Consider the following 26,997-nt stretch of genomic DNA (forward strand, 5'->3'; position numbering starts at 1 on the left):
CAGGCAGCACAGCGCATATACCCCCAAATTGAGGCATCTGAAATCACTAGTTACTGTGGAATATTAGTCACTTGGGAACTGGTTCCTACCAAATAAGAATGGACCCAAGCTTCCAATGGAACTTGGACAAAACCTGGTTAATTTCAGTGGAGCCAGGATTTCACCTCTGTTTTGTTTTTTTTTATGAGCGAGGAAATGCTTAATATGCATTCTGACATCAGAGTTCTGCCATTGGCTTTGGTGAAAACAAGCAGCATTAGGTTCACTGTAACACAATACAAAAAAACCATTGAATGTAGAATTTACCTACCCTCCCAGAGTGGAGGCAAACTAGGTAGGATCCTTAAAGATTTGCAATAAGGGAGAGATCAAAAGGCATCTTTAATCTAGTGGTATGCAACAGCTGCCTCTTGAAACCAGAAGCTATTCAAACCTCGGGCAGTTTTGTATTTGAATCTAGGAACATAAAGGCACCAAAACTGTAACCGCAGGGTCCATTTACTTCGTGTTGAGCCTTGAAATGAGTGTGGGATGATGGGCGGAGCACTGGACTTGGAGCCAGCATTAGAGCTGGGTGTGATGGATTTATTTTTGGTGAACAGACATTTCACCAACAAATTCAATGTTAGGGGCTTCGAAGCTATTCTGAAATTTGGATGGAATTTGATGAATAGTTGCAGCCAAAAAACACCCCAAAAAGCTGAAAAATCAAAATGCTGGATCATTTCATTTTGACTTTTTCATTTCAAAACAGCATTTTGTTTTTAAATATGGCCAAGCTGTTTTAAAACTCGAATCCCTTTCCCTACCTGAAGATGGGGGGTGAAAACACCTGAAAATAGTTGAATCAAAATGAAAAACTCAAAAAAAAAAAATAGTCGCACTGGCTTTGTCTAGAATGTCACCAGATTTTTTTTTCTGTCCCCCTCTGCCCGATTTGGCCCCTGAACCAAAAAAAAAAATTCATTATTTGCTCAGCCATAGTCAGCTTGTGACCAGTGGTGTGACCTTGGGCAAGTCAGTTCACCTTTCTGTGCCTCAGTTTCCCCATTTGTAAAATGGGGATACTCTCCTCCTTTGTGACGCTCTGTGGATGAAAAGCCTTGGAGAAGAATGAAATAAAGCTGTTTTTTTACATCTGGATGGGCACACATTCCTGCACGCTGAGTTGGGGTCCCATTTGAGTTTTTTAATGAAATTTCCAAGTGGAATTGAATGCCATGGACCTACAGGAAACATACCAAACCAGAGAGAGCAAGAAAAGGCAGATGTAGGCAGGAGATACAAAAACCTGGCACATCCGGGATGATCCTGAGCCCCTAAAACTGACCTGCTGGCTGGGTGCACTGAGCACCCTGGCAGATTTACCAGGATGGCACCTAAAAAAACCCGACAATCCTGGAAAAATCCAGACAAGTGGCAACCCTAGCAGAGATGACTGCACCTCCCCACCAGGGACATCAGCAATGTCTGGCTTCTACTGAGCTGCTGCCCAGAGCTGGAGTCACCCTACAGTTAACTAAATTCAGAAGGAAAGTGCATGTTAGTGCAATTTCCACCTTCTTCCAGCGCTCTCAGGCATCAAGAATCTTTTTACACTTACTCTGACATCCTTATTTAGATTCCTCTCCACCTACCAACACGTATCTTCCAGGGCTCGTGCAGATTGTCCTAATACGTATGGAACCCCAGTACGTCTTAAGCAACAGGCATTTACTAAGGAGAACAGATCCCAGCTGTAAACCAATGACTTCTATATTTTTGTCTCTGGCCAGACACGGCTCCCACTCATGGAACTTTCAATACAGCACAGAGACACCTGGTGGTGCCGTGGCATAGCTGCAAAGAAAGATCATCTCACAAGTCACTACAGACTTTGGCCCGCCGGTGTTATACGGCGGGGTATGTTACACACCAAATCGAGGCAAAAATTAATGTAGCCCCCAGATTAATTTAATTTACATCTTCTACCCTTTACCGATGGTATTTATATAGCCTCTATTATCACAGTACCTGAGCACTTCACAACCTGTAATGCACCTGTCCTCACCACGCCCTGTGAGGCAGGGAAGTTCGATCATCCCCATTTTACAGATTGGGAACTGAGGCCAGATCCTCACTGTAACCAATGGGAGTTAGGCACCGCAACACCTTTCAGGGTATGGGTCAGAGAGGGCGTGTCTATACTGCAATAAAACACCTGCGGCTCGCCCGGGTCAGCTGGTTCACAGGGCTATAAAATTGCTGTATGGACATTCGGGCTGGAGCCTGGGCTCTGGGACTCCATGAGGGTGGAGGGTCCCAGAGCCCAGGTTCCAGCCTGAGCCCAAACGTCTACATTGCAATTTGGTAGCCCCACAACCTCAGTCCCAGGCAACTGCGGGTGTGTTACGCTGCAGTATAGACACACCCCGAGATTAAGTGAGCTGCCCCAAGGGCACCCAAAGAGTCTGTAGCACCACAGGGACTGGAGCATAGGGCTCCTGAGTACTAAACCAGCACCTAAGGGCAAACGCGTAGCTGAATCGAGACACCCTTACGTACCAGTTGTGAGTTCAATCCTTGAGGGGGCCATTTAGGGAACTGGGGTAAAAATCTGTCTGGGGATTGGGCCTGCTTTGAGCAGGGGATGGGGCTAGATGACCTCCTGAGGTCCCTTCCAACCCTGGTATTCTCTGAGTCTATGATCTGTAAGTGGGTGTCTCTAGCGCTAAGGGCGTCTAGGTGAGAGTTCTTAGATCTGAAGGGGCCATGTCACCTGACCTACTGTCTAACACACAGGCTAACATGCGCTTCCTTCTCCACTTTTGCCCCAGGATTTGAACCAGAAGCCAAGACCATCCCCGAGACCAATAGGCTGGCTCTAAAGGGAGCTAAGCCACACCTCTCCTCTCCTCATGTGTCTCCCCTGAACGTGGCCCAAGGCACTTATGGTTCCTGCCGTTTACTGCACTTGCTCCCTGGTACAATCGGACCCTGCGCTGTGTTTCGGGAAAGTTTGTGTGAATGAAGCCTGAGTAAATCAAGCTTTGGGCTCCCAAGGGCTCCCCGCTCTGCATGGGGTGGGCGCAAGCAGCTGCCCCCAGCGTTCATGCATCTGCACAGAAGGCTGGGCACAGCTCGGCTCCTGGTGCACCCACTGTGTGAGGAGAGAAGGAGGTTGGCACTACCCGTGCTGCAAGGCCCTGCCGTCCTCCCACCCAACCAGCCAGCAGAGTGAGGCCAGAGCAGGAAGAGGTATTGTCAATGGATGTAACAGCAGGTGAGGTCCCCAGTGCACCCCCGATCCTGACCCTGCACACTGCCTTAATTTGTGCTCATCTGCCCTGTGTGCCCTGTGGGAGCCAGGGAAATGCAGGGACATGTGACCAGTACTGCCAACCCCAGCTATTCATAAGTAAGGTCCCCCAAAATGTGATCAGCTTAAAAATAATGATAAATGCTGGGTTCTTTGTCTCCTGTTCCCCCTCGGGTCATGTTTTCCAGCTTTGCTCTGCAACCAAGAGGCCTGGAATCTTTCTTTGTTTTTTAAAACAAAGCAGCGATTCTATGAAAATCACATGACTCCAAAAGCTGGAGCTTTGAGAAAAACACCAAATACTGCGAGACTCACAATAAGATAGCCAGGAGAGTTGGCCATTCTGCATGGCTACACTGGCCATGTCCCCTCCCAGCCCCCAGGCACCCCTGACATGCCCTGGAAAGGCCTTGGCTGCTGCAGAGATCCCCACACTGGAGGTGTTTTCTGTGGTCAAGGGATTGGGCATATGGCTGATTTACACCCAGGTTATTCTGGCGCAGGTAGGGTGGCCAGGAGCCAGCTTTTCAACTGGAAAGTCTGATCAAAAAGGGGACCTGGCAGCAGGTCCTCTCAGAGGTCCAGAGAGGCCCAGGCCACTTCCAGCTTTTGAAATCCCTAGCCATAATAAAAATAAAAAATGACGACACATGAAAACAAAATAAATCACCAAAAAAAAGAGTGAGACATAATTTGATTTTTTTTTATTTAACAAATGCTTTTCTAGTATTTTTCTGTGCAAATGAACTAATTATTGGGGGGAAATCTAGCTTTTGTGCAATGTCACATTTGATATTAAGCATGGCGAGCCCATTCAAACACTCTTGTCCCATAGTTGAACGGTGCTAGATCTTTACCTGCTTCAACACCTTGAAGGTGCGTTCACCTGAAGCCCCTGATGCAGGGAAACTGACAAAAATACGCAATGCAATTGTGATATTAGGAAACACCCCAGAAAGTCCAAGTTTGAATTCACACACATAAATAATTCCTTAGTGTGAAAGTAGAATGAATTATATTGTAAAAAAAATTGGATTAAAGAAATGCTGTATGTTCCTTTAAGCAGAAATAAGGAATGTTGAAATATAGTTGTCAGGAAGAGAAACATTAAGGTATGAAACAATGGGTCCACTTAAACAAATGGTGGGACATTAACAGGAGATCTGTAATAGTTAGTTAGGAAATAAGATATGCATGTCTAGCCCAGGTAAACTTATCAGATTCTGCTTCCTTTGTTATCTTGTTAAGTTTGAGCCCTTTTATCAGTATAAATAAGATAGGTTGAGTCTTGCATGGTGCTCACATTATCTGAGTGTATTAGCAGAGCGCTTTGCTAATAAACAGAGTGGTCTGATAAATTGTGAGTCCTGAATCTGACTTTGACATTAGTCAACTAAACATAAAACTATAAAGACACTAAAATGTAACAATTCTCTACCTTTCAACATGCACTTGATCCAGCACCAGCCACTAGCCGTGGTTTGTTTATATAATCAGCTGATCTGAGAGGACACGTTCATCATGGTCTACTCTTGGGCCATCAGAAACGATATATTTGTATTAATATTTATGAACCTTTTAAATTCTTTAATATGACAAAATCTGTATCAGTTAATAAAAAAATTACATCTTTTACCAAATCTCTTAGACTTTAAGGTCAGAAGGGACCTCTATGATCATCTAGTCTGACCTCCTGCACAACGCAGGCCACAGAATCTCACCCATCCACTCCTGTAACAAACCCCTAACCTATGTCTGAGTTATTGAAGTCCTCAAATTGTGGTTGAGGACCTCAAGCTGCAGAGAATCCTCCAGCAAGTGACCTGTGCCCCATGCTGTAGAGGAAGGCAAAAAACCTCCAGGGCCTCTGCCAATCTGCCCTGGAGGAAAATTCCCTCCCGAACCCAAATATGGCGATCAGTTAAACCCTGAGCATGTGGGCAAGACTCACCAGCCAGCACCCAGGAAAGAATTCTCTGTAGTAACTCAGATCCCACCCCATCTAACATCCCATCACAGACCACTGGGCATATTTACCTGCTAATAATCAAAGATCAATTAATTGCCAAAATTAGGCCATCCCATCATACCATCCCTCCATAAATTTATCAAGCTTAGTCTTGAAGCCAGATATGTCTTTTGCCTCCACTACTCCCCTTGGAAGGCTGTTCCAGAACTTCACTTCTCTAATAGTTAGAAACCTTCATCTAATTTCAAGTCTAAACTTCCTAGTGTCCAGTTTATATCCATTTGTTCTTGTGTCCACCTCTTATTTGCTGAAATTTGCAGCTCTAAGCTGAGTGCGTCACATTTTGGTCCCATAGGGCTGCGCAAAAAAAACAAGTTGCAAAACTTATTAAATGCCAGAAAATTAACATGTGTCTAAATTTGAGGCCCCCTTTGAGCTTGAGGCCCAGGCCAAATGGCCCTCCTGGCCCCCCCTCTGATTGGCCCTGCCTGACAGTGTCTGGTCAGATCTATTGACCGGACACACAAGTGCGGTTACTGCAGTCAGGGGAGGTGGGGAGGCCCCAAGTCATCATCCACACCAGCCTCTACTCCTCCAGGGGCTGCCTCCTATCTGCATTGGGCAGCTGCAGTTCCCAGCCCCGGCTCTGCAGGTGTGTCCCTCCTGACCCGAGGGGGTGGGGGTGGGGTGGAAGGGGAAAAGCAGTGAGTGACGGGGGCAGGTGGGAAGAGGAGTACACGGGGGCGGGACCTCAGGGGAGGAGGCGGGGCAGGGCTTTGGGGAGAAGAGGCAGGGAAGGGGAGGTTCCAGCACGCCTGCTGGAGTGTGTGGTTTTTAAATATTATCAAATTGGCAACACAAGGGTGACCTAGGGCAGCCATTAATTGGGCCCATTTTTCTTGCACTGATGATAGACAACCCCCTTCTCACCCTCTCTCCCAGCCGTGGCCCAAAGCCACAAGATTGCCCTAAAGGCCACATGCCATTATGGCACATGCATACTGAGGGTAGGGTTTGTGTAGGATGATGGCTTATAATATACCCAGCAGCGGCTACCTGGGTGCACTGTGCTGTACATGGGTTAGGTCAATTACAAAGCTACCATGGTGAGGCTCAGAGAATCACATTTTCAAGGATGATCACAATGCACAAATCATGTGCAAGATGGCTAATTGTGTGTGTGTGTGAGAGAGAGAGAGAGAGAGAGAGAGAGTGTGTGTGTGTGCTCCTCCGATTTCCATGTAAAAATGTCCGGGCACCTGCAGGATGGATGGAATGGATGTTTTGTTATTGCTGTTGTCTTTACTCTGAACCCTGCAATAACAGATTTTGTTTTAAGGGCCAAGGCTTGCAAACGTGGAGGCCTCAAATTAGTCTCCTAAATCCATATTTAATCACTTAAAGGCTGGTATTTTACAAATGTGCTGGGCACCCTGCGGCTTCAGTGGAATTCATGCAATGCTCAGCATATCTGAAAATTAGGCTATTAATTCTGATGCCTATCTGTGAGTTTAGGTGAGTAACTTTTGGTTGAAAATCTTAGCTCCCGCTTTTATTTTTGGTAATTTTACAGGATGATTTTGGCTTCATGCTTAACATGACATAACCACTCCATGCTGTGCAGGCAAAGGACTCTGGCTTCGAGCAGTAGCATTCACTGATGTACTTGCAACCGGGGACAGAGCAATGTTTAGAGATCAGTCGCTTTCAACCTGATTTTGTTTTCTCTTGTGTTTGGAAATCTCAAAGACCCCATGTGACGTTGGAGATGACTTGACACATTTACAGTCCAGGAAGGAAGTTGAGCAACAAGATGTTACATTGCGTTGCTTGGTCGCTTTAGTGCAGCTGCCTCCAATTCAGCAGCTGTAGCTCCACAACAGTCGAAAGGGATCAAAAATGTCTCCCCAGACACCCCCGAAATGTTGCTGCTTCAACATCAAGACTGGAACAGTCACTCTTGGCATCTACCACATGGTAAGTTACAAAAGAAATGTACAGGTGGCTGTAAACTGGGAAATCAAACAGTTCCCAAAGTGTTGACTTGTCTGTGTTCCCAAGAGGTGAAGAGGTGTGGGGGGAGAAGGCCGATGGTTTAAGAGCGATGGACAAGAGAGGGGGGGAAGATCTACTGTGCTGATAGTTTTCTGAACTAGATTCTTCTGCCAGAGCTGATGGAAATTCACTGTACTTCCTGTTTTTCCTATGCTGCTCAAGTGTGAGCCTTTGCAAATGCAGTCGGAGCTGTGAATCATATGAGCTTTCAGTGTAGACAGGCGGATCCATTTGTTACAGATTGTGAAGTGGGATTACAACGCAAAGGGTTGTGTAAAAGTTAAGGTCAGGAATCTGTAGTGAGGTGTGGGCGTGTGTGTGTGTATCGATCAGGGCTATAAACAGTATCTAGGTAAAATTGTGAATGTCTTTAATTTCTCTGAAAAAACAACAAGGAGTCCTGTGACACCTTAAAGACTAACAGATTGATTTGGGCATAAGCTTTCGTGGGTAAAAAACATTGGCATCTGAAGAGGTGAAGTTTTTTACCCACGAAAGCTTATGCCCAAATAAATCTGTTAGTCTTTAAGGTGCCACCGGATTCCTTGTTGTTTTTGTGGATACAGACTAACACGGCTACTCTAATTTCTCTAACAGCTTTTAGACATTGTACCCAGTTCCCAGTGGGTTTCTCTTTGAATATTATGTCTCTGAAAAGTTGCCATGGCTGTCCTGGGAGGATTATCGCGGTGGGGGGTGGGGAAATAGGGTGTGGCTGGGGCATAGTGAACCCCAGCTATTGTAAGTGCTGCATGGGGGCATAGTTCGATTATCTTTCGGGTGGATGTAATTTACGCTAAGGCCATGACACGTTGCACAGTCAGCCCAGGATTGGGGGAGTACGAGAATGGCTTCAAATCACCTCCCCAGTTGCCCTGCGCACTTTTTGAGCATAACCAAGGAGCGGGGCCTCGAGAGGTCGCCCTGTAGGCGGTGAGACACTGTGGTTTTTAGGCCACTTGTTGCCCTGGGATGGTTGCGCTGCAGTGGGTGTCCTGGTTCCTCCTCTGGAGGGGCGATGTCGCCATCCATTGGAAGAGTGCCGCATGCACTCCGCTCTGGGCTGCCCGTGAGCACTGCGTCTGTTGGCTGGCTTGCCAGACCCGCCAGTGCGCTGCAGCTGTGTCACCCCTCCCAGCACAAAGCCATGGCTTAAAAGCAACACACAGGTCCACAGTGTATCTACGGAGTCATCCCAGGATTGGGCTAGATGCTCAGCTGGTGTAAGTCGGCGTTGCTCCATTCATTTAAGTGGAACTGTGCCGAACTGCACCAGCTGAGATCTGACCCACGTTTAATGGGAAATCAGTGCGGAAGCCTGAATTGCCCCGGTCACTAGGATTCCATTTATCGCTGGATTATAAAGGGTTAATACGTGAGCAATAGATTTTCTAAGCATGCTACAAAGAGGAGTTGTGTGTGTTATTGATGGTTATAAGCTCATCAGTAGAAGGTGACGTTGATGGTTATAAGCAGCCTAGCGAGCTGTCGGATTCTGTAGCACCCTTGCCAAAGCCAAATGTTCACAGACGATGCGTCAGGCCCTCAAAAGACCCTGAGATTGGTTTAAAAATCCTGGGATTTTAAAACATAATCAAGTCCATTTAATGGAATCTTAGTGCCCGGGGCAATTCAGGCTTCCACGCTGATTGGTTTCTTTGCCTTCGGGTTGTTGGGCCTTTAGGGTACATGCCCATCACGCTTTTCTCCGCTGTTATGAGGGTGCTTAAAAAAACAAGAAAAGAAAAAGCTGAGATTGATACAATCCACAAATCCAGGAGGTATCAAAATTTGTGTGACCATTTTCCCCTTTTCCAACAGGTTAGTGAACATGGGATCTTACCCTAAGGCAACTGAAGCCAGTGCGAAGATTCCATTGCAATTTCAGTGAAGCCCAAAGTTATTTCAGGGGAACGTTTTAAGATTACTATGAAGTCCATATTTATTTGCTTGCTTGTAAAGCTGTGATCAGTGGTCCTGATGGTGGGCAGAAAACAGTAATTGTGGCACAGTGCAAGGCGCTGATCCACCCTGCTGTGGTCACCTGGAAAAATGTAATACTAGGGGAGGCAGCGTGGCCTAGTGGCTGGAGTACTGGCCTGGCACTCAGGAAACCTGGTTTCTGGTCCCGGCTTTGCCACTGGCCTGCTGGGTGACTTTAAGCGAGTCACTTTGCCATCCCGTGCCTCAGTTTCTCCATCTGTAAAATGGGGATAATGATACTGACCTCCTTTGTAAAGCTTGTTGGCTCTTCATCAGTCAAGCTCAGATATTGTTATTCGATGATGAAAAAAGCCATTTTTAGAGAATAGTTCCATAGTTGATGCTCTGAGTGTAAAGTTTGAGGTAAAGCAATTGAGCGTCTCACCGAATACCAATAAAAGGACCAAGGGCGCTGACAGTGCTGCAGCCTACCCAGGCCTCTGGGTGGAGGTGGGGTTCTGAGTGGGATTTGGTCTGCCTGCGTACAGGGGAGTCAGGGGGAATAAATCACCCTCCTCTGCCATGCATAGGCCACCCGCATCATCAAACCCTCCATGATGGGGTAGGCTGCTGCTCTCTCTCCCATGCAGGTGGATGGGGAGTGGCCTGGGCGGGCTGTGGCACTCCCCACCTCCCTTGTGCTAACTGTTGTGGAGGAGGAAGTCAGCTGTGCTGGGGAACAGCTGGTGCAGTTTACTTCCCGCTTGGTGCCAGGAAGCAGGGACTGAATTGTGATTCTGAGACTGTCGCACTGGCGTGTAGGGGCCTGCGGTTCTGAAGCCACAGGCCTTGCCTTATGCATGCCAATTAACCAGTCACCAGGGTGCCCCTGTGCACTGCGGAGGCGGGGCAGTGGGCAAGCCTCTGGACCTAGGCTGCTTCGGCTTGCAAGCCTCTCCTGTAATTTTCCCTCTTGCAGATTAAATTAATGGGTCCTTTTCAAGGGTGACTTTAACAAACCAACAAACATGTTTTCATAGCTAGTGGGAAGCCTGGCTCTTGTGTGAGGGACGGAACAGGCCCCTGCAAAGCTGCATTGACACAAAAAACTGCCCAATACAGAGTATGGAAAACATGGTTATTTTTCTAATAGTGCTTCTCCCTGCATACTTCTTTTTTCACAAACTCTGTGGCTTTTTCTTCTCTCTCTCTCTTTCTCTCTCCATCGCCATACACATCTATCTATCTATCTATCTATCTATCTATCTATCTATCTATCTATCTATCCCCATACACCTTCTCTATCTATCTATCTATCTATCTCCTTCTCCACATCTGAGGAATAGCTCTGTGAAGTTCGAAAGCTTTTTCCTTTCACCAACAAAGCTGGTCCAATAAAACGTATTTCCACCCCCACCTTGCCTGTCTAGCTATGCTCATCCATCTATTTCTCTATCTGTGGTTGCTTATAGGGTGCCAATCAGTCCACACCATAAGAGTACACAGCACAGTGATCCCATCCCGTCCCTGCTCTGTCTGCAGCGACGGCGCTGGCACGGTGTGTCTCTTTCACACTGAACGCTGGCTCGCTGCAGAGAAGGGTGTCTAGCATCAGCACTTTAAAAGGTAAAATATGAGTGGAGATTTTCTTTTCTTTCCCGTGTTTTTCATCGTTTGTCTGCAGCCGGGCACAGGAACAAGGGAAAGCGGATTTATAGCCTGGCAGGTACTTGGATGATTTGCTGCGTCAATACTCTTCATTTGTATCAGTAAAAGTTATTGCTGTGGATCCCCGTGATGAATCCCAGTGATGCTTGGCGCCATCAAACAGCAGCGCTGAGGCTTTGTGGCAGTGTCTTGTACTCCTGTAAATTAGATTTGTCTCATTGCTGAGCTCTCCACAGACTGTGGAAATAAATCATGGCTGTTCTCCAATGAATGGGAAGACGGAGGGAATGTGAGACAGAGCCCAAGCCAGGATTAACACCTGCTGAACAGGGGCCGTGGTGCTTAGCACAGAAATTCACGGGTTGTTTTAAAAAGGAGCAGGGATGTGTTAATTCCCTGGGAAGGGCTCGTGAGTCAGACATACCAGTGCTTTCTACCCGCTGCCCGAGCAGAGCAGCTGGGATCCATGCCCCTACGCGCTGCCCGAGCAGAGCAGCTGGGATTCATGTCCCATTAGCCCTCGGCTGGAGCTGAAGGAGCGCACTAAATGGGCACCTGGCCCCCTGCATGTTAGTCTGTGGAGGGAGGTTTTTCATTCCCCACTTGAACAGGGTGTGTGTGTGGACGGGGGGTGAGGGTGACGGGGGAGTTGGGCTAGTGGGAAGAAACATTGCCCAGGTTCTGTCAGGGAGGGAAGGATGGACCCGTGATTAAGGCAGGGCCGCCCAGAGGATTCAGGGGCCCTGGGGCAAAGCAACTTTGGGGGCCCCTTCCATAGAAAAAAGTTGCAATACTATAGAATACTGTATTCTCATGGGGGTCCCTGTGGGGCTCGGGACCTGGGGCAAATTGCCCCACTTGCCCCTCCCTCTGGGCGGCTCTGGATTAAGGAGCAAGCCTGGGACTCTGGAGATGTGGGTGTTCAGGGCTCTGGCACAGATTTCCTGTGGGCAAGTCACTCGCTCTCTCTGCCCCAATCCCCCCTCTGTACAGTGGGGACAACAGCACTGCTCTGCCTCCTGGGGGGGGGGTTGTGAGACACTCAGATGTGACAGGGATGGGGGCCGTGGAAGCACCTTAGCTCGATAGTATCAAGGGAGCCTTCACCCTTAAAACTGCACTGAGGAACTGAAAGTCAAAACCAAATCACTTCAGCAACCTCCCTCCCTCTAACGCGCTCCAACCCTCTCATCAGCTGCTGATTCCCCTTTCCTCTCCAAACTGTCTTCCAACCCCCGTCCCCAGCCAGAATAATTCCTGCTGCTGGTGCCCCTTCTATCTGCTGGACCTGCATCCTCACCGCCAGAAACTGTCCCCTCCAGTACATCCTGGGGTGGGCACTCCGTGCAGGCAGGCACTCGATCTAGATTTGCTGGTAGCTTCCACTGCTGTAGCAGGGATGGGTCGTGGTTCCAGATAAAGGTCCCTCTGGCTGCTGGAAACCATTCATGGCCCCCACCTCCAGCTTCCATCCATTCAACCTTCCAGCTTCTAGTTGCCTTCCATGGCGGAAGCTGCTGCATTCCCTGAAAGCTAAAGCCGGTCCTTATGAAATGGAAGGTCTCAAGCTGCCTTCATGGCTTCTTTACTCCAAGAGTAAGTAATGAAGGAGAAGCAAAGCCTAGAGCAGAAGGTTGGGCTTGCGGTGAACGTGCTGGTCTCCGCTGGAGGTGATCTTGATTTAGTGCCTAGCTTTGGTACTGACGTCTTAGCTAAAACCCTTAATTTCTCTGTGTCTCTAATCCCAGTGGCCAAAACAGAGAGCTCTTTAGGGTCGGAACTGTTTCCTACAGTGTGTTCCCACAGCAAGTAACGCATGGGAGGCCTATCAGGGAAACCATAATAACAGGACATTTCTTTATTCTTCGGGGGCTTTGCTGATTCCTCCCCAGCACAGGCTTCACGTGGCTCTTTCTTCTCTTCTTTAATGTTTGGAACAATTTTCTCAATGTTTCCGCAGCTTGTCTGAGGTGCCCTTCCCCCCCCGCCCCGCCCATGCACATGCTGTTGCAATGCGGTGAGAATAGGCAGTGTGACACCCCACCAATACAGCGGTTTCAGCTGCCTCTCTTACCGATGCTTCCTTATTCCCTACGGCTTTTGCATGTGAAATCTCACCATCCGCTGTGTCATGAGGGCTGCTTCTTGAAATTGCGGATGTAGAAACACTGACGGATGCTGGAAACATGAGGAAGAGTGGAGCTCATAGAGGACACGGCTGAGTACAGGCCTGGGAGGCAGGTCCGCTGTCTATCTAGATTCCCCAATAACACCCTTCACTGTGGTGTTTGGTGCACCTAAGCTGTGGGTTCTGGACTATGCGCTGCAGAGCAATATGCTGGGTCTACCTCCAGGGACTCTACCCGCCTGCTTCTTGCTTTCCCTTGGGGGAGTTCCTTAGCTCAAGGAGCAGGGGCGTCGCTTTTTGGTGCCTACGTTTCCCAGCTTCAGTCCCTGCCTATGGCTGTGGTACTCATAGGCATGGGGTTGCGGCTCATTAGATATTAGAGCAAGCGTGACCTTATCCATGTGCAGATCCAAATGCAGGACCCACCTCTTGGAGAAAACTTGCCCACCTCCCCCAGCAGTGACGTCTCTGTCCAACCAACTCACAAGGGGGAAATAAGAAGGGAATAAAGCAGGTGGCTTCAACATCATGGGTACTCTACGTGTCACAGCGCTCGGGCTATAGGAGACTCAGGCCTCACTAAACGGAAGGATTAAGAGCTTGATTCTCACGACATTAAGGCAGCAGTTCTCAAACTGTGGATTGGGACCCCAAAGTGGGTCGGGACCCCATTGGCTGGCTTAGACTTGCTGGGGCCGAAGGCCAGAGCCAAAGCCTGAGCCCCACCACCTGGTGCCGAAACTGAAGCCCTCAGGTTACAGGCTCTTTTCTGGAGCTGAAGCCCAAGGGATTCGGCTTTGGACTCCCCACCTGGGGCGGTGGGGCTCAGGCTTTGGCTCCCCCATTCAGTGCAGTGGGGATCGGGCTTTGGTCCAGGCTTCGTTCCTCCCTCCAGAGGTCGTGTAGCAATTTTTGTTGTTAGAAGGGGGACACGGTGCAGTGATGTTTGAGAACCGCTGCATTGAGGCCACTTCAGACTTCCAGAGCAGGGTGAAAGGGCCTGAGTAGAGACGGCAAAGCCAGAAGGGACCATTGTGATCATCTAGGAGAGCCCCAGACTAGATGGCCGCAATGGATCCCTTCTGGGCTTGGAATCCATGAAACTGTATTCAGGCCCCTTTGCGCTGCTCTGGCAGCATAAAGCAAGGCAGGATTCTCCTCTGACATGCACTTGGCCTTACACCAATATACCTTCGGCTACATCGGCAGTTACTCCTGATTCTTGCCATTGAGGATGAGAGGACAACCTGGACCTCTTACTGCAGAATTCCCCCTTTTTATAGGAGTTAGCGATGAGCCGGCATTGTGAAGTTCAGATCCAGACCGTGAGTCCATTTGGAATCCAACTGGGAACTACGCTAGAGTTCACAGCCGTTTGGGTTTGATGACCCCACAGTTTCAGCTTATTTGCAAAATTCAGTTCTGCAGCCAAAAGTGAATTCCCCTGCTGTTCAGCCGGCTGAGATCCACTGTTTCACTTGAAGAACAGGAGTCCTTGTGGCACCTTAGAGACTAACACATTTATTTGAGCATAAGCTTTTGTGGGCTACAGCCCACTTTTTTGGATGCATCCAAAGAAGTGGGCTGTAGCCCACGAAAGCTTATGCTCAAATAAATGTGTTAGTCTCTAAGGTGCCACAAGGACTCCTGTTCTTTTTGCGGATACAGACTAATGCGGCTGCTACTCTGAAACCTGTTTCACTTGAGTTCCTCTTGCACAGAAATCTAAAAGAGTCATTTCCTCTTCTGTTCCCCACAATAACCCTTGAGGCATTGACCTCGCAGCAGCAACAAGGGAAGAGAAAGCTCTGAGCGCTCTTCGGTCCTCAAACACCCCCCAACAAAGTTGCAAAGCTCATTCCCGCACAGACAAAGTAGCATGTAACGTTAGCACTTCAGGGGTATTGCACAGTACAAATGGATATATCTATGTGATAGAATCCTCTACACAGGGTTCTTTCTTCCATGTATAATTATATATCCTGTTTTTCTTGCATTCGCACCAGTTGAGACTCAGGGAACATGAGATCAATTCCTGTCTCTGTCACAGGCTTCTTGTGTGATCTTGGGGTCACTCTGAGCCTCCGTTCCCCATTTCTAAAGCGGAGACAATTATCCTCCTTTTCTCCCACTCTTTGCCTGGTGTATTTCGATTGTGAGCTCTTCAGGGCAGGAATCGCCTCTTACTATACACAGCACAGCGCAAAACAGGATCCTGGGCTTGTTTGGAGTCTCCAGGCGCTATCACGCTACAGATAAAAGTAAGTTTTCTTCTGCTCAGTTAAACACACAGCTCTAGGCTTGATCACTTCTCTATCTGCTACTTTCAGTGTTGTTTCCTGTATGCACCCATTGCAAACACGAATAAAACCACAGCTCTTCCTGTCCGTCATCTTCCACATCATTTTTCAGGCTACTGTCTCAAAATACTCTGAGAAGCTGTTTGAGCCAGATAGAATGTACTCAATTATTTATCTTAGTGGGGGTATATGATCATGCTTCCTGTGCCTGTCAGAGGGTCCGTTATCTCATGGTCAGCTCTGCAGAGAGATCTGTGAAGTCTGGCTGAGCTCATGGCCTGTCTCATCTGCTTCTTCTTGACAACACTTCAGCACTCACTGACGCCTTGTGAACATAGTGGTTTAAGCAGGATGTCCCTCCAGTGCTGCCTCTGGAACCAGGAGTATCCCACAACATTGGCACTTCTGGGGAACACCACCGCGTCCTGCTATGGGTAGGAATGGTCGGGAAATTTTTGACAAGATGTTTTTTCCATCTGATTCATCAAACCCGAAACATTTTGTGGGAACGGGTCAATTTGAACAAAACTTTCTCCGATGAGGGATGGAATTTTCTGGTCAAAACCAGAGAGTGCCCCCACGAATTGCTAATTGTCTGGCTGCCTATGGGTCTGACATGGCGTAGAGATGACCTGGATTCAGTTTCCTGCACTGCCTGATTTGGAGCAGGGACTTGAATCCAGGTGTCCCACACCTCCGGTGAGTGCCTGAGCGAGATAGTCAGTCTCTGTCTTGCTTTCTCAAGATCTCCTGTTGGAGCTGTTCCACAGTATGCAGTGGGCCAGCGAGAGATTCTCTAGCTCACTGGTTAAGGTGCTCACTGGGTCTGTGAAAGAGCAGGGTGCAAGTTTCTCCCTCCGAATGCTGGACTTGACTTTGGCCTCCCACGTTCCAAGTGACTGCCCCACCCACAAAGCCATTCTGGGGAGGATCTCGTGCTCTCTCTGTTTCCCTGCCAGTTTTGGAAAGGTCTCCGTTTTGTCCCGGTGCAGAATGGGGAAGTCTTCGAAATCTCAAGTAGTTTTTCCAGATGAGCAGAGCAGCTGCAGAGAGGGCCGGTAACAAAGGAGCTGGGAAGGTAATAGCAAGATGGCTACAGAGAAACAGGAGGTAATTTATTAACTGGAATCCATAATATACAGGCTTAGTATGCAATGTACGCTCATGGCATAAAACACAATGTACATGCGTGGCTCAGGTCCACATACAACATGCACCAGGGTTTGTACACGTATGGGCTATAGGCTGAGTCCTACTTATGGAGCTCATTCAAATTCTGCCAAATCTAAATGTCTATTTTAAGAAAGCCCAGCCCCCTCACCAAGTTACTCACCCTGACGAATGTGAAGAAAACCTTCCAAGGGTAAGCAATGTGGCACTTCCTTCCTGAGTCTGCAGGCAGCCTGAAACCATGGCTCTGCGAGGTGCCAACCCGACTGCTCCCCCATTGGGTGTTATCTCTGAAAGCTAATGATGGCACTTTAAATGTCACCCAAGCTATGTCCTGGCTGACCTTTTGGCAACAGGGTGGGGAAAGGGCACAGCAGTGAAATCTGCATGGGCCGGATGTTGCTGCAGAGAAGGAAATGCAGAGGGAAGAAAGAAGGAGAGATACAATGACAGGACTGGGGGAGAGAAACAAAGGAAGGAAGAGAAACAAAAGGCAGGAAGAGCGGTGGGCTGAAAGGGCAGCCTATTTTCCCACCCAGTGGTGTTGAAAGTTTCAATAAAGCACCAAACAAGTAAGAAATAATGGTGCTTTATTTATGCTTTATCGGCTGGAGCTCTGCCGCGGTCCTCATTTTATGATACTGCCAGCCCACAATGAAAAATACTCCCTTCCCAGAGGGAGTTTGATATCCCAGACCCCTGCTGTACATAATGCACAGGCACGGCCCAGGACATCCAGCATACGAGCACCGCACACCTGTAGTGGGATGTAGCTCTGGACTGACTTGCGGGACGCTAATTCTCTGCTACACCAGGAGTAGGAAGGGGCTGGCACCACGGCTACATTTATTCCCATGTAGTTTCATCTGGAAATTCCTCTTGCAGTTTGCGATGGCTGCTTTCAGGCTGAGCATCCCTTGGGATGGGGCGGACCCCAGTCCAGCTCCCTGCACTGAGTGATTTGAAGCCAGAACTCAGACCTGCTGCTCCCACATCCCAGCTGAGTGCCTCACCCATCAGGCTATTCTAGGGGTTGTCTCACCTATGTTTTTCCATGCCAGAATCCCAAAGGCTTGAGTTTTGCTCCACATTGGAACAAAACCAAATTCCAAAGCCTCCAATTTTTTAACCAAACAGACTTGTTGTTCTCTGGCCAGCCCTACGGGCAGCAGCCATAGCTCAGAGGGTACTAGCAAAAGTTCTCCACCTCCAGCCGCTCCCATAATGATTAGGGTTACTACCTGGTCAGCATTTGACCAGCCTGGCTGGGTTTTTTTTTATAGATTTGCCAGTCGCTGGAAAAATGATTTAATCTGACGGGGATTTTTTTACGTGGGTCTAAAGATTTGCATTGTTATCACGGTGTTGTTATCTAATGTTAAAAGTGTCCGTGCCCAGTGTTCCCGCTAACGCAGTTTAAGCGATAACAGATCAAAACTGTTGAAAATACAGCAGCTGTCTGCCCAGCACCACGCACCCGTGTGTGAGTCACAGGACAGTGTGGAGAAGTGCGATGTTGTCAATCTTAGATATATGTGTTATCTCTCTAGACACTGTAAGTGGCTGTTGAAGAGAGTTGGGGGTGGGGGGGGCGGGGATGTGTTGGGTTTTTTGCATTTCAAAGGTGGTAACCCTAAATTGAGCTGAGCTCTTTGGAAAATCCACCCACTTCTCTTTAGGCCTCCACGAGCCCCAAGCTCTTTTGAACATCAACAACCTTTGATGTTTGAAATAAATTCCTCACCGCAGAGCCTACAAAGGCGTTGAGGAAAAAGCAGAGTGTTATGGTGAAAGCCCAGGACTGGAGCTGACTGAGTTCTTTCCCTCCCTCTCCCACAAATTCTATCTGTGATCACAAATTCACTCGGGGCCTCGGTTTCCCCTCAGTCTCTCACAGAGCAGTTTCAAACCATGCATGTTTGCGTGGCACTTGGAGACTCTGAGGCGGGTTGTGCAGTAGGCATTCCAACTTCCAAGCAGTAGTGATCTCTGGAAACTGGTTGATAAGAAATTGGCAGGCAACCTGCATAACCGTCTCCTCTGTTTTTGCCCTTGTAGGTCATGAGTGTACTGCTCTTGATTGAGTACTCGATGGAGGTGGCTACTGGGAAAGGCTACTGCAAAGTCCTGGACAAGGATTACTACGTTATTGGTAAGTTCAGTAGCCGGAAGAGAAGCCAGAGGAGAAGCTGAAGGGGCTGCGTTTGAGAGGGTGCATTCAATCCAAAGTTGTTTCTTCTCCAAATCTTCTTCAAACCAGTTGTCAGATGGTGGAGCTTAGAACTGAGGGTCATGAGCTGAAAACTTCAGACCCAGATAAAACAGATACATAAATTAGGGAGTAAATAGTAATCAAGCCTGTCCTTAAAAACCTCTAAGGAAGGAGATTCCATCACCTCCCTAGGGAACCCATTCCAGTGCTTCACCACCCTCCTAGTGAAAACGTTTTTCCTAATATCCAACCTAAACCTCCCGCACTGCAACTTGAGACCATTACTCCTTGTTCTGTTCTTGTAATAATCCTTTGCTTTTTTTTGTGTATTGGGAGAAAGCTTTCCAACCACAAATCTCAAAGCCCCTGGCTAATATTAATTGATTAAATCTCATAACAGCCCTAAGGTGGTTGAAATTTTTCTGAATTTCAAGTTTTCAATGATGTTTTTTCTGTAAAAATGCAATTTTTGACCAAAACAAGACCAATTTTTGCTGATTTTTTATTAGCTACAGAGCTGATTGAAATTTTTCAATTATCAAAATGTTTTTTTTTTCAAAATTTGTAATGTTAACATTTCGGGGGGGAATGAAATTTGAAAAACTAATAGAAAACTCCTACAATTTTGTTTTTATTTTTTTTCAACCAGCGCTACCTGTCATGTCAATAGGCATTGTTGTACACATAAATGTATATTCTGCTTAACTAAATTGTTTGAACCACTATCAAATGGAATATAAAATGTTCCCACAAATAGTGATGTATAAAAATGATGGTTTGTTTCCAAAAAATTTTTTTTAATTCATTTAGTAACAACACATTTCACATTTTACAAACCCTGAATTAAATGGCCAGTTTTAGCAGGGGAGACTGAGATGTCAAATTTTCATGAAGTTTCCATACAGAAATAAATTGTTATCCAAGCTAGACATTGACTTTCACAAACGTTGAGATTTCTGTTTAAAAACAGAATGATTTTGTGTGAAAACTGCTATTTTTTAACAAAATAAAATTAAAAAAGGCCACATTTGGCATATATTCCCTCCAGCCACTCCCCTCCCCAAGTTGCGGTAATTTGCAATGAAATCCCAAACACTTGCATTTCAAGGTGCATCACAAATATTTCACAGAGCTCTACTCATGAGATTTCTGGCATTTCTTTTTCTGGTCAGACTGGAAATACTACAAAGAGCAATCTTTATAGTTCCAGAAACTATACGTGAAAACAATGTGTCTAAGCACTGCACGATGCTCAGCTTGAATTCAAATACAGAAATGGAAGATGGTTCTGTCACTTGTCCTCAACTCCTGCTATTCTGTGCGTACGTTGCACCAGAGTGGAGTGTGTTAACAATACCCTAGAATGTTGTGAAACTCTACCATTTCCTGGGAGTCAATTTCACACCTCTTCAACTTTTGCTTTCCCATGCAAATTAACCTAGGGGCTAACCCCAAAAAGTGCACACATCTGTATTGAAACTTTTAATTTCATTATGGTTCTCAAAAGCTCTGCAGCAACAATTTGCACATTTCTAATGTGTGATATCATGCACTCCAGAAACGTAAAACAAACAATAGCGGAAGAGAAGAGCTTAACCCGCACAGGGGAGATTTTCGAAGGCGTTAGGTGTCCAAATCTCATTGACTTTCAGTGAGAGTTGCATCCTTATTTGGCCTCTGTGCCTCTTGGAAAGGCCAGATCTCTAACACGCCTTAATTCCATTTGTGGTGGGTTAGTTTCCTTTGTTTTTGTTTTAATTAATATATCAACATTTATCACTGTGGTAATAATAACTGGGAGTTGTCATCACAATCTGGATGGAATCATCCAGGGGAAGTAGCAGAGCTATACAGGAAACCAGTGTGCGTGCACCTTTTGTCATATGGACCAAAACCACCCGCACTGGAGGCAGAACACGCCTGAAGGACCGTTAGGTTGATTTCTCTTGCCAATCCTGCCCTCCCTTTGAACCCAGCTGTTCAGAAGCAGCACTCTGCAGTGTATCAGCAGCCCAACAACCTAAATATCCATCCCCAGAAATCAGCAAATGTGACTATTAAAACCACAGTTTACGAGTCCTTCCTGCATTCCCCCGGCCAGTTTATTGGGCCATAAAATAGAAACAGGCCTCTTTGCATTCAAGGGGAACATTAGGAGTCATTCAAAGTCCCTTCTAGCTGCATTCAGCACACTAGCTCTGATGTGGCCAGAAGTTAATCAAAATACACATTTGGCAAATAAAACCTGTTTTTTTATTAGTCCCCTCGCTATGGTTGCAAAGGCCCAGTGTAGGCTTCATCGGACCACCATGGCGTACACTGTTTATACCACATTTGCAATGAGAGAGGACTTTTATTTCATAACATACTTCTCCCTGCTCATGAAATTCCTGGGTATCTCTGGGAGACTCGAGCAAGCAGTGATGCATAGAAACAGAGAGAGAGCGAGAGAGACCCATACAGCATGTTTATTCATTCGCTGGCGTGTGTGCTTGTATAAATCACAGACTGGGAAAGTCTCATGAGATACACACCCCAATTTGGGGAAGCTTTCACCAGCAGCAGCGAAATCCCCAAGCGAAGTGGACAGGCTCGGGGGGGGGGGGGGACTATCCTCTTCAGATAAGCACAGAGGTCTTCTATGGCAGCTTAGAGCATGGGTTTGGGGCTGGGAGAGGGCAGCATGTCTAGTGCTTCTGTGACTACACACCAGCCAAATCCCCCCATGTGAGTGGGAGGCAGGATCCAAAAGTCGAAACCCCCATAAAGGAAAAGAGGGGCATTGTTGTTACTGTCACACACCGTGGGCTGTTGTAGCACCTGCACTGGTGCTCCCTGCCCTGGGGAGTGGAAGGCAGAATTCTGCAGATAGCAACTCAGGTCTGGAATTCAGGTCTGGCACTGTGGATCCAGATTTGATCCTTCATATGAGGGTGTTTGGGAGCAAAAGAGACACGATTCCGTCCATTCAAGCCCCCCTGCAATACAAACCACAGGTGCAGGGTGCTGAGCGAGTCTAGGGAAGAACAGATAGAGCAATGCCCAAGAATGAGTCTCAGTCGCTAGAATCACAGAAGTTGGACAGGGAAAGATCGTATTAAGAGTTTCCCTTATAGTCTATTCTCCAGTGCTTCATCCACCCCAGAAGTAAATGTCCCACATGATGGGGATTCTGCTACTTCCTTTGGGAGACAATTTGCCCAGCTTAACAGCCCTTGCAAAATATTTATCTTTCACTGACAACATATCTTTATATAATTCCCTGCTTAACTGTGTCATGTCCCTGGCTAGCAGCTGCTCCCTATAGAGGGTAAGAGCCTACTACTGCTGGTATCTAGCAGAAGTGCTCTTTAGCTTATGGGATGGAGGCAACTGGGTTTAGCAATGAAGGTCCTGCGTTCAATTCCACAAGAGGACAAGTCATTATGCTGAAGTAAAAGCTTTGACTTATGGGACCAAATCCTCCACTCCTTAACTCAGTTACATTTTCCGTTGTGCAGTGATTGACTAAGTAGATTCGGCCCATGGTTTGAAATGCTTCTGTGTTGCACTGGGATCTTAATATTATTATTATTTATTAGCGGACATCACCACCAGCTTCCTGTTGATCTTCATGCTGTTCATCATCAGCTTCTATCTTCTCTATGGAGTGATGAAGGTATGTCATTTTAAAAGAACTTTCAGTCTTGGTTTTGTAGGGATGGAGGGAGGGAGGGTTATTTACAATTTCAAACCCGTTGAACTGGTCACTCACAAACTTGCTCTAAGTCTGGATGTGCCTACTACCGCTAGGGGGAAATTGTCCCTCAAAAATTGGGTTTTCAATTAATGATTTTTTCATGCCGAGCGTCTGCTTTCCACTGACAATTAAGATTTTTTTTGAAATATTTCAGCCCAAACCCAAACTATTGTGATCTGGAAACGCTGCTGCGGTGTGTAAGGGCAGTTGTTCGCCTATATGGGCTGGTCAGACTACATCTCCCATAATGCACCATAGTCAGCAACTCCCATGATGCAAATATCCCTCCTCTCCAATAAGAGAAACCATGGGGAATCATGGGAGATATAGTCCGACCAGGGTGCTTAGCCTATAGAGGAGAACAGCAGCTTGAGGCCCTCTAACTACAATTCCCATGAGGCAAAGTGGCAGAATTTCCAAATTGAAATATTTCAGCTTTGTAATTGCAGTAATAAAATCTAAATTTTCCATGGCCAAAAAACAAACCCCATTTTTTGATCAGCTCTCATGCTTATAGGTAGATTTCTAACACACCTGTCACACTAATATCTAGAGTTCGGTGTGGAATTTCTTGCCGGGGTGTGTGTATGTGTAAATTTTTCTAGCTATAACAGCACAATAGCACCCTAATAGCCCCTTCTAATCAATCACACTTGAATAGAAATAATCAGTTGCCTTCTCTCTCTGTCTCTCTCTCTGTCTCTCTCTCTCTGTCTCTCTCTCTCTCTCTCTCTCTCTCACAGAACAGGGAACGCCACTTGATTCCATTCCTGGCTTTGCAAATCATGGATTTTCTCCTCACCCTCTTCACAGTCTTCAGTTCCTACATTCAGGTCCCTGAAATGCTGTCGTTTGCATCCATTAGCCACGTGGTAAGTAAGAAGCCTGAACCCACTTTTCAGGCTGCCGGGGCGCAGATATATAGCACAATACGTGATGGAGACTCTGGACATGAGCATCCTACTAGGTTAGCTTCATTTATGGAGTGGTTTTGTCCTCCTTGGACATCTCGCAATGGGCCATACCTGAAGGCAGGATACTGAACTTGATGGACTAGACAAAGGCCCCAGAGAAGCCGGAAGGCTAGTCCAGTAGTTAGGATTGTCACCACGGTCTTTGGAGACTTGGGTTCAAGTCTCTGCTCTGCCACAGACTTCCTTTGTCACCTTGGGCAAGTCACTTAGTTTCTCTGTGCCTCAGGGCCCGACCTGTACCATGGGGCTGCTCGTACTTCCTTCCCTCACAGGATAACTACATGATGAGGTGCTCCGATGATACTGTGATAGAGCTATATAAATACCTAAGGCAGATAGGCCAGTGATCTACGCTGACATAGGACCCCAAGCAGGGTACGTGGTGCGCTATATGAATGAGGGGTGAATGTCTGGCCCCACTGAACTCCATGGGTGTTTTGCCATTGATTTAAATGGGGCCAGGATTTCCCCCTCAAAGTCCACTGCTAGTCTTACAACCCTCTGTAACGAGACTCTCTGCCCCACTGCAGGAATCATTCATTTAATATTCATCACATTTCCTATAACCTCACTTGCCTGATTCATCATACTTGATGTAATTTATTTACAATGATAAAACGGAAGCGACAGCAGGTTGAGGGTAGGCCAGGGGAACATTTGTGTCTAAGATGATGGACCGTCGAGAGGTCTGACAGTGGAACTAGACAGTACTTTAAAGGGAACCCGTAGTGATGAATTCTCCTCTCATGCCATTGATAACTAAACACACATATTTCACCTCTAGTCAAAAGTCAAACTTGAGGCCTAAACAATAAGCATCAAACATGATATTTAGGCATCAAAAGCAGCAGCACTTGTCAGAGCCTGGCATTGAAAGCCAGCAGCTCCCATCAACAGGAGCCCAGAAACTCTGAAAACTGGGTTTTTGCATGAAATTCAGCCCGCTTATTGGGTGCCCTAACATTAGCCCCTCCCGCCCGCATCCCCAACTCCCCGAGTCCGAAAAATTTTGGCCTGCGTAATTACTACACTTTCTAGACTGTTTTTTTGGAAAACTTTTATGGGTGACAGGCCTGATTCACCATTGCCCTTCCCCTCATGCCGTCAGGTGACCTAGTGCAAAACAAGGGTAAAACAAAACATTTTACATCCACTTTGCAGAGGCTTAACAATCATGCAGGGGACCCGCTCTCCATTAGCAGTCAGAGTCTGTCTCTACGGCAGTCAAGGTGTGACGGACACATGTGCAGACATACCCAAGCTAGCTTTGATCTAGCTAGCTCCAGTAAGAATATTGCGGAAGCTGCGGCAGCATGGGCTCGCTGATCCAGGGTCCCAGGGATGGGGGATGTTGTACAGCCCATGCTGACACGCATGCAGGGCCGTCCCTACCCATACGCAAACTATGCAGCTGCGTAAGGCACCAGGAAATTTAGGGCACCAAATTTCCTGGTGCCTTACGCAGCTGCGTGCTGCATCCAGCTCCAGCAGCCAGCCCGATCCCCCGGATGGCTGAGCTGGCCCCTCGTGGGCTGCGAACAGCAGGGCCCAGGAAAGCTGCCTCTGCCCCTGCCCCACTCCTTCCCCTTCACCCCCAAATCCTGTCCCCTGAGCTATGCGTCCTGGGGGACTGCAGCAGGGGTCGGGGTCGGGGTCGGGCCCGCCCTGCACTCACCGGGAGGTGGAAAGTGGAGCGACCTGGCCCCAGCCTGCTACACTACCCCGGTTCCCACCCTTCCCCCAAGCCTGGGAGCCGGGGGAGCAGAGCGTGAGTGTGGGGGTGGGCCCGACCCCTGCTGCATTCCTGCACTGGCTACTCCTGCCTCCCAAAGCCCGTGGGTACAGCCCACCCCCACGGAGGCCAGGGGTGCCCCCCCAGAAGGGGGGGCTGTGTAGGGCACCACAATCTCTAGGGACGGCCCTGCACATATGCTGCCGTGGCTTCACTGCTCTGTTACCCAAGCTATCTAGAAGGAAGCCAACATGGGTATGTCTGCACGTGCTGCAGTCACACCTCTGATTGCAGTGTAGACAAAACCGCGGCAGCATAAAGGCACCTTCAGGTGCAACTTAATCCTGAGTCCACCTGAAGGTCTATTTACACTGTCAGAGTGGCCTAAAGGGGCTATGGCATAAAAGAGAGTAAGGCCCAAGTGCAGGGTAAAGGAGAATCAGGCCCTTTGTAGCTAAGGAAACACCCACCAATCTGGCTCTTTCATTTAACCAGAAAATAAAGCCTTGATCACGCTGACATTTTTGTCTCTGTAGAAAGCACACACGAGGGTTCCCTTCCTGGCCGTGCAATTACTGGATTTCTGTCTGAGCATCTTAACTCTTTGTAGTTCCTACATGGAGGCCCCAGCCTACCTCAACTTCCACTCGGCGAACCAAGAGGTAGGTAATAAATGAACGACAACCATGAGCCCAGACGAATAGTGTCCTGTTGTGCGTTAGCCTATCAGGGAAACCAGCAAAATCGACATCCCGTTTTTTTCTGTTATGAAAAACGTTTCTTTAATACTTGCTGTTAGAGCAGCACCCCCAGCTCTGCTCCGCTCAGCGCCAAAGGTCATCTCTAGGCAGGGGTGAAAGTAACTGAAGGGACTTACCAGTACGCAGGGCAGCTGGGGTCCTGAGCGGGGATGCTCAACCGGAAGGGGCAGGGCCTCTGGTGGGAGGGGAGGGGCCTCTGGTGGGAGGGGCGGGGCTGGGGGCAGACTCCCCCAGCCAGTCCTTCTGTGCAGCCCGGTGGCAATTTAAAGGGCCTGGGGCTCCCAGCCACTGCCGCCAGCACTACCCTGGGGCTCCAGCAGTGATTTAAAGGGCCGTAGCCCATTAAATAGCCACCAGAGCCCTGGGGCTCCCGGCTGCTGCCACTATCCTGGGGCCCTGGCGGCAATTTAAAGGGCCCGGGCCCTTTTAAATTGCTGGGCCCTGGGGAAGCTGCCCCCTGCCGGTACGGTTGGCTGTGTACCGTCTCTTACCGGTACGCCGTACCGGGCCGTACCGGCTTACTTTCACCTCTGTCTGTAGGACTTTCTAATCAACATAACTGTGCCCTTCCCTGGCGGTTTGCTTGTGCAGTCATCATTTCTTAAAAGCACAACTCGTTTTGCTGCGGCAAATGTTGTGGGCGCAAATTAGATCAGCAAAACTGGGAATCAGCCTCCCTGAGGACACTATGGCTCTGATGCAGCAAAGCACCTAAGCTAGGGTTGTCAACTTTCTACTCGCACAAAACCAAACACCCTTGCCCCGCCCCTTCTCTGAGGCTCCACCCCCGCCCCGCCCCTTCTCTGAGGCCATGGCCCCTGCTCACTCCACTCCCCCGCTTCCCCTGTCTCTCGCCTTCCCCACCCTGACTCACTTGCTCATTGTCACTTGGCTGGCTCAGGGGGTTGGGGTGCGGGAGGTGGTTCTGGGCTGGGAAAGGGGGTGGGGGTGCAGGAGGGGGCTGTGGGCTGGAGCAAAGGGGTTCGGAGTATGGGAGGGGGCTCCGGGATGAGGCAGGGGGTTGGGGTGGGAGGCGGTAAGGGCTCTGGGCTGGGGGTGTGAGTTCCA

The 26,997-nt window shown here is 48.1% G+C and overlaps 1 protein-coding gene across 1 annotated transcript in view; it reads left to right on the forward strand.

Moving 5' to 3' along the window:
- The first annotated feature begins 7,111 nt into the window (after positions 1 to 7,111).
- LOC123356930 (lysosomal-associated transmembrane protein 5-like) overlaps positions 7,112 to 26,997 on the forward strand; it is a 30,506-nt gene continuing 10,620 nt past the window's right edge. The window contains exons 1-5 of the mRNA XM_045000190.1: positions 7,112 to 7,244; positions 18,570 to 18,663; positions 22,305 to 22,381; positions 23,206 to 23,334; positions 25,705 to 25,830. Of these exons, the coding sequence (XP_044856125.1) occupies positions 7,167 to 7,244; positions 18,570 to 18,663; positions 22,305 to 22,381; positions 23,206 to 23,334; positions 25,705 to 25,830 (504 nt within the window). The 5' untranslated portion in view covers positions 7,112 to 7,166. The remainder of the gene's footprint in view (positions 7,245 to 18,569; positions 18,664 to 22,304; positions 22,382 to 23,205; positions 23,335 to 25,704; positions 25,831 to 26,997) is intronic.

This window comes from Mauremys mutica, unplaced genomic scaffold, assembly GCF_020497125.1.
Source record: "Mauremys mutica isolate MM-2020 ecotype Southern unplaced genomic scaffold, ASM2049712v1 000055F_np12_subseq_1:237658_obj, whole genome shotgun sequence".
In the NCBI taxonomy this organism is placed as follows: domain Eukaryota; kingdom Metazoa; phylum Chordata; order Testudines; family Geoemydidae; genus Mauremys; species Mauremys mutica.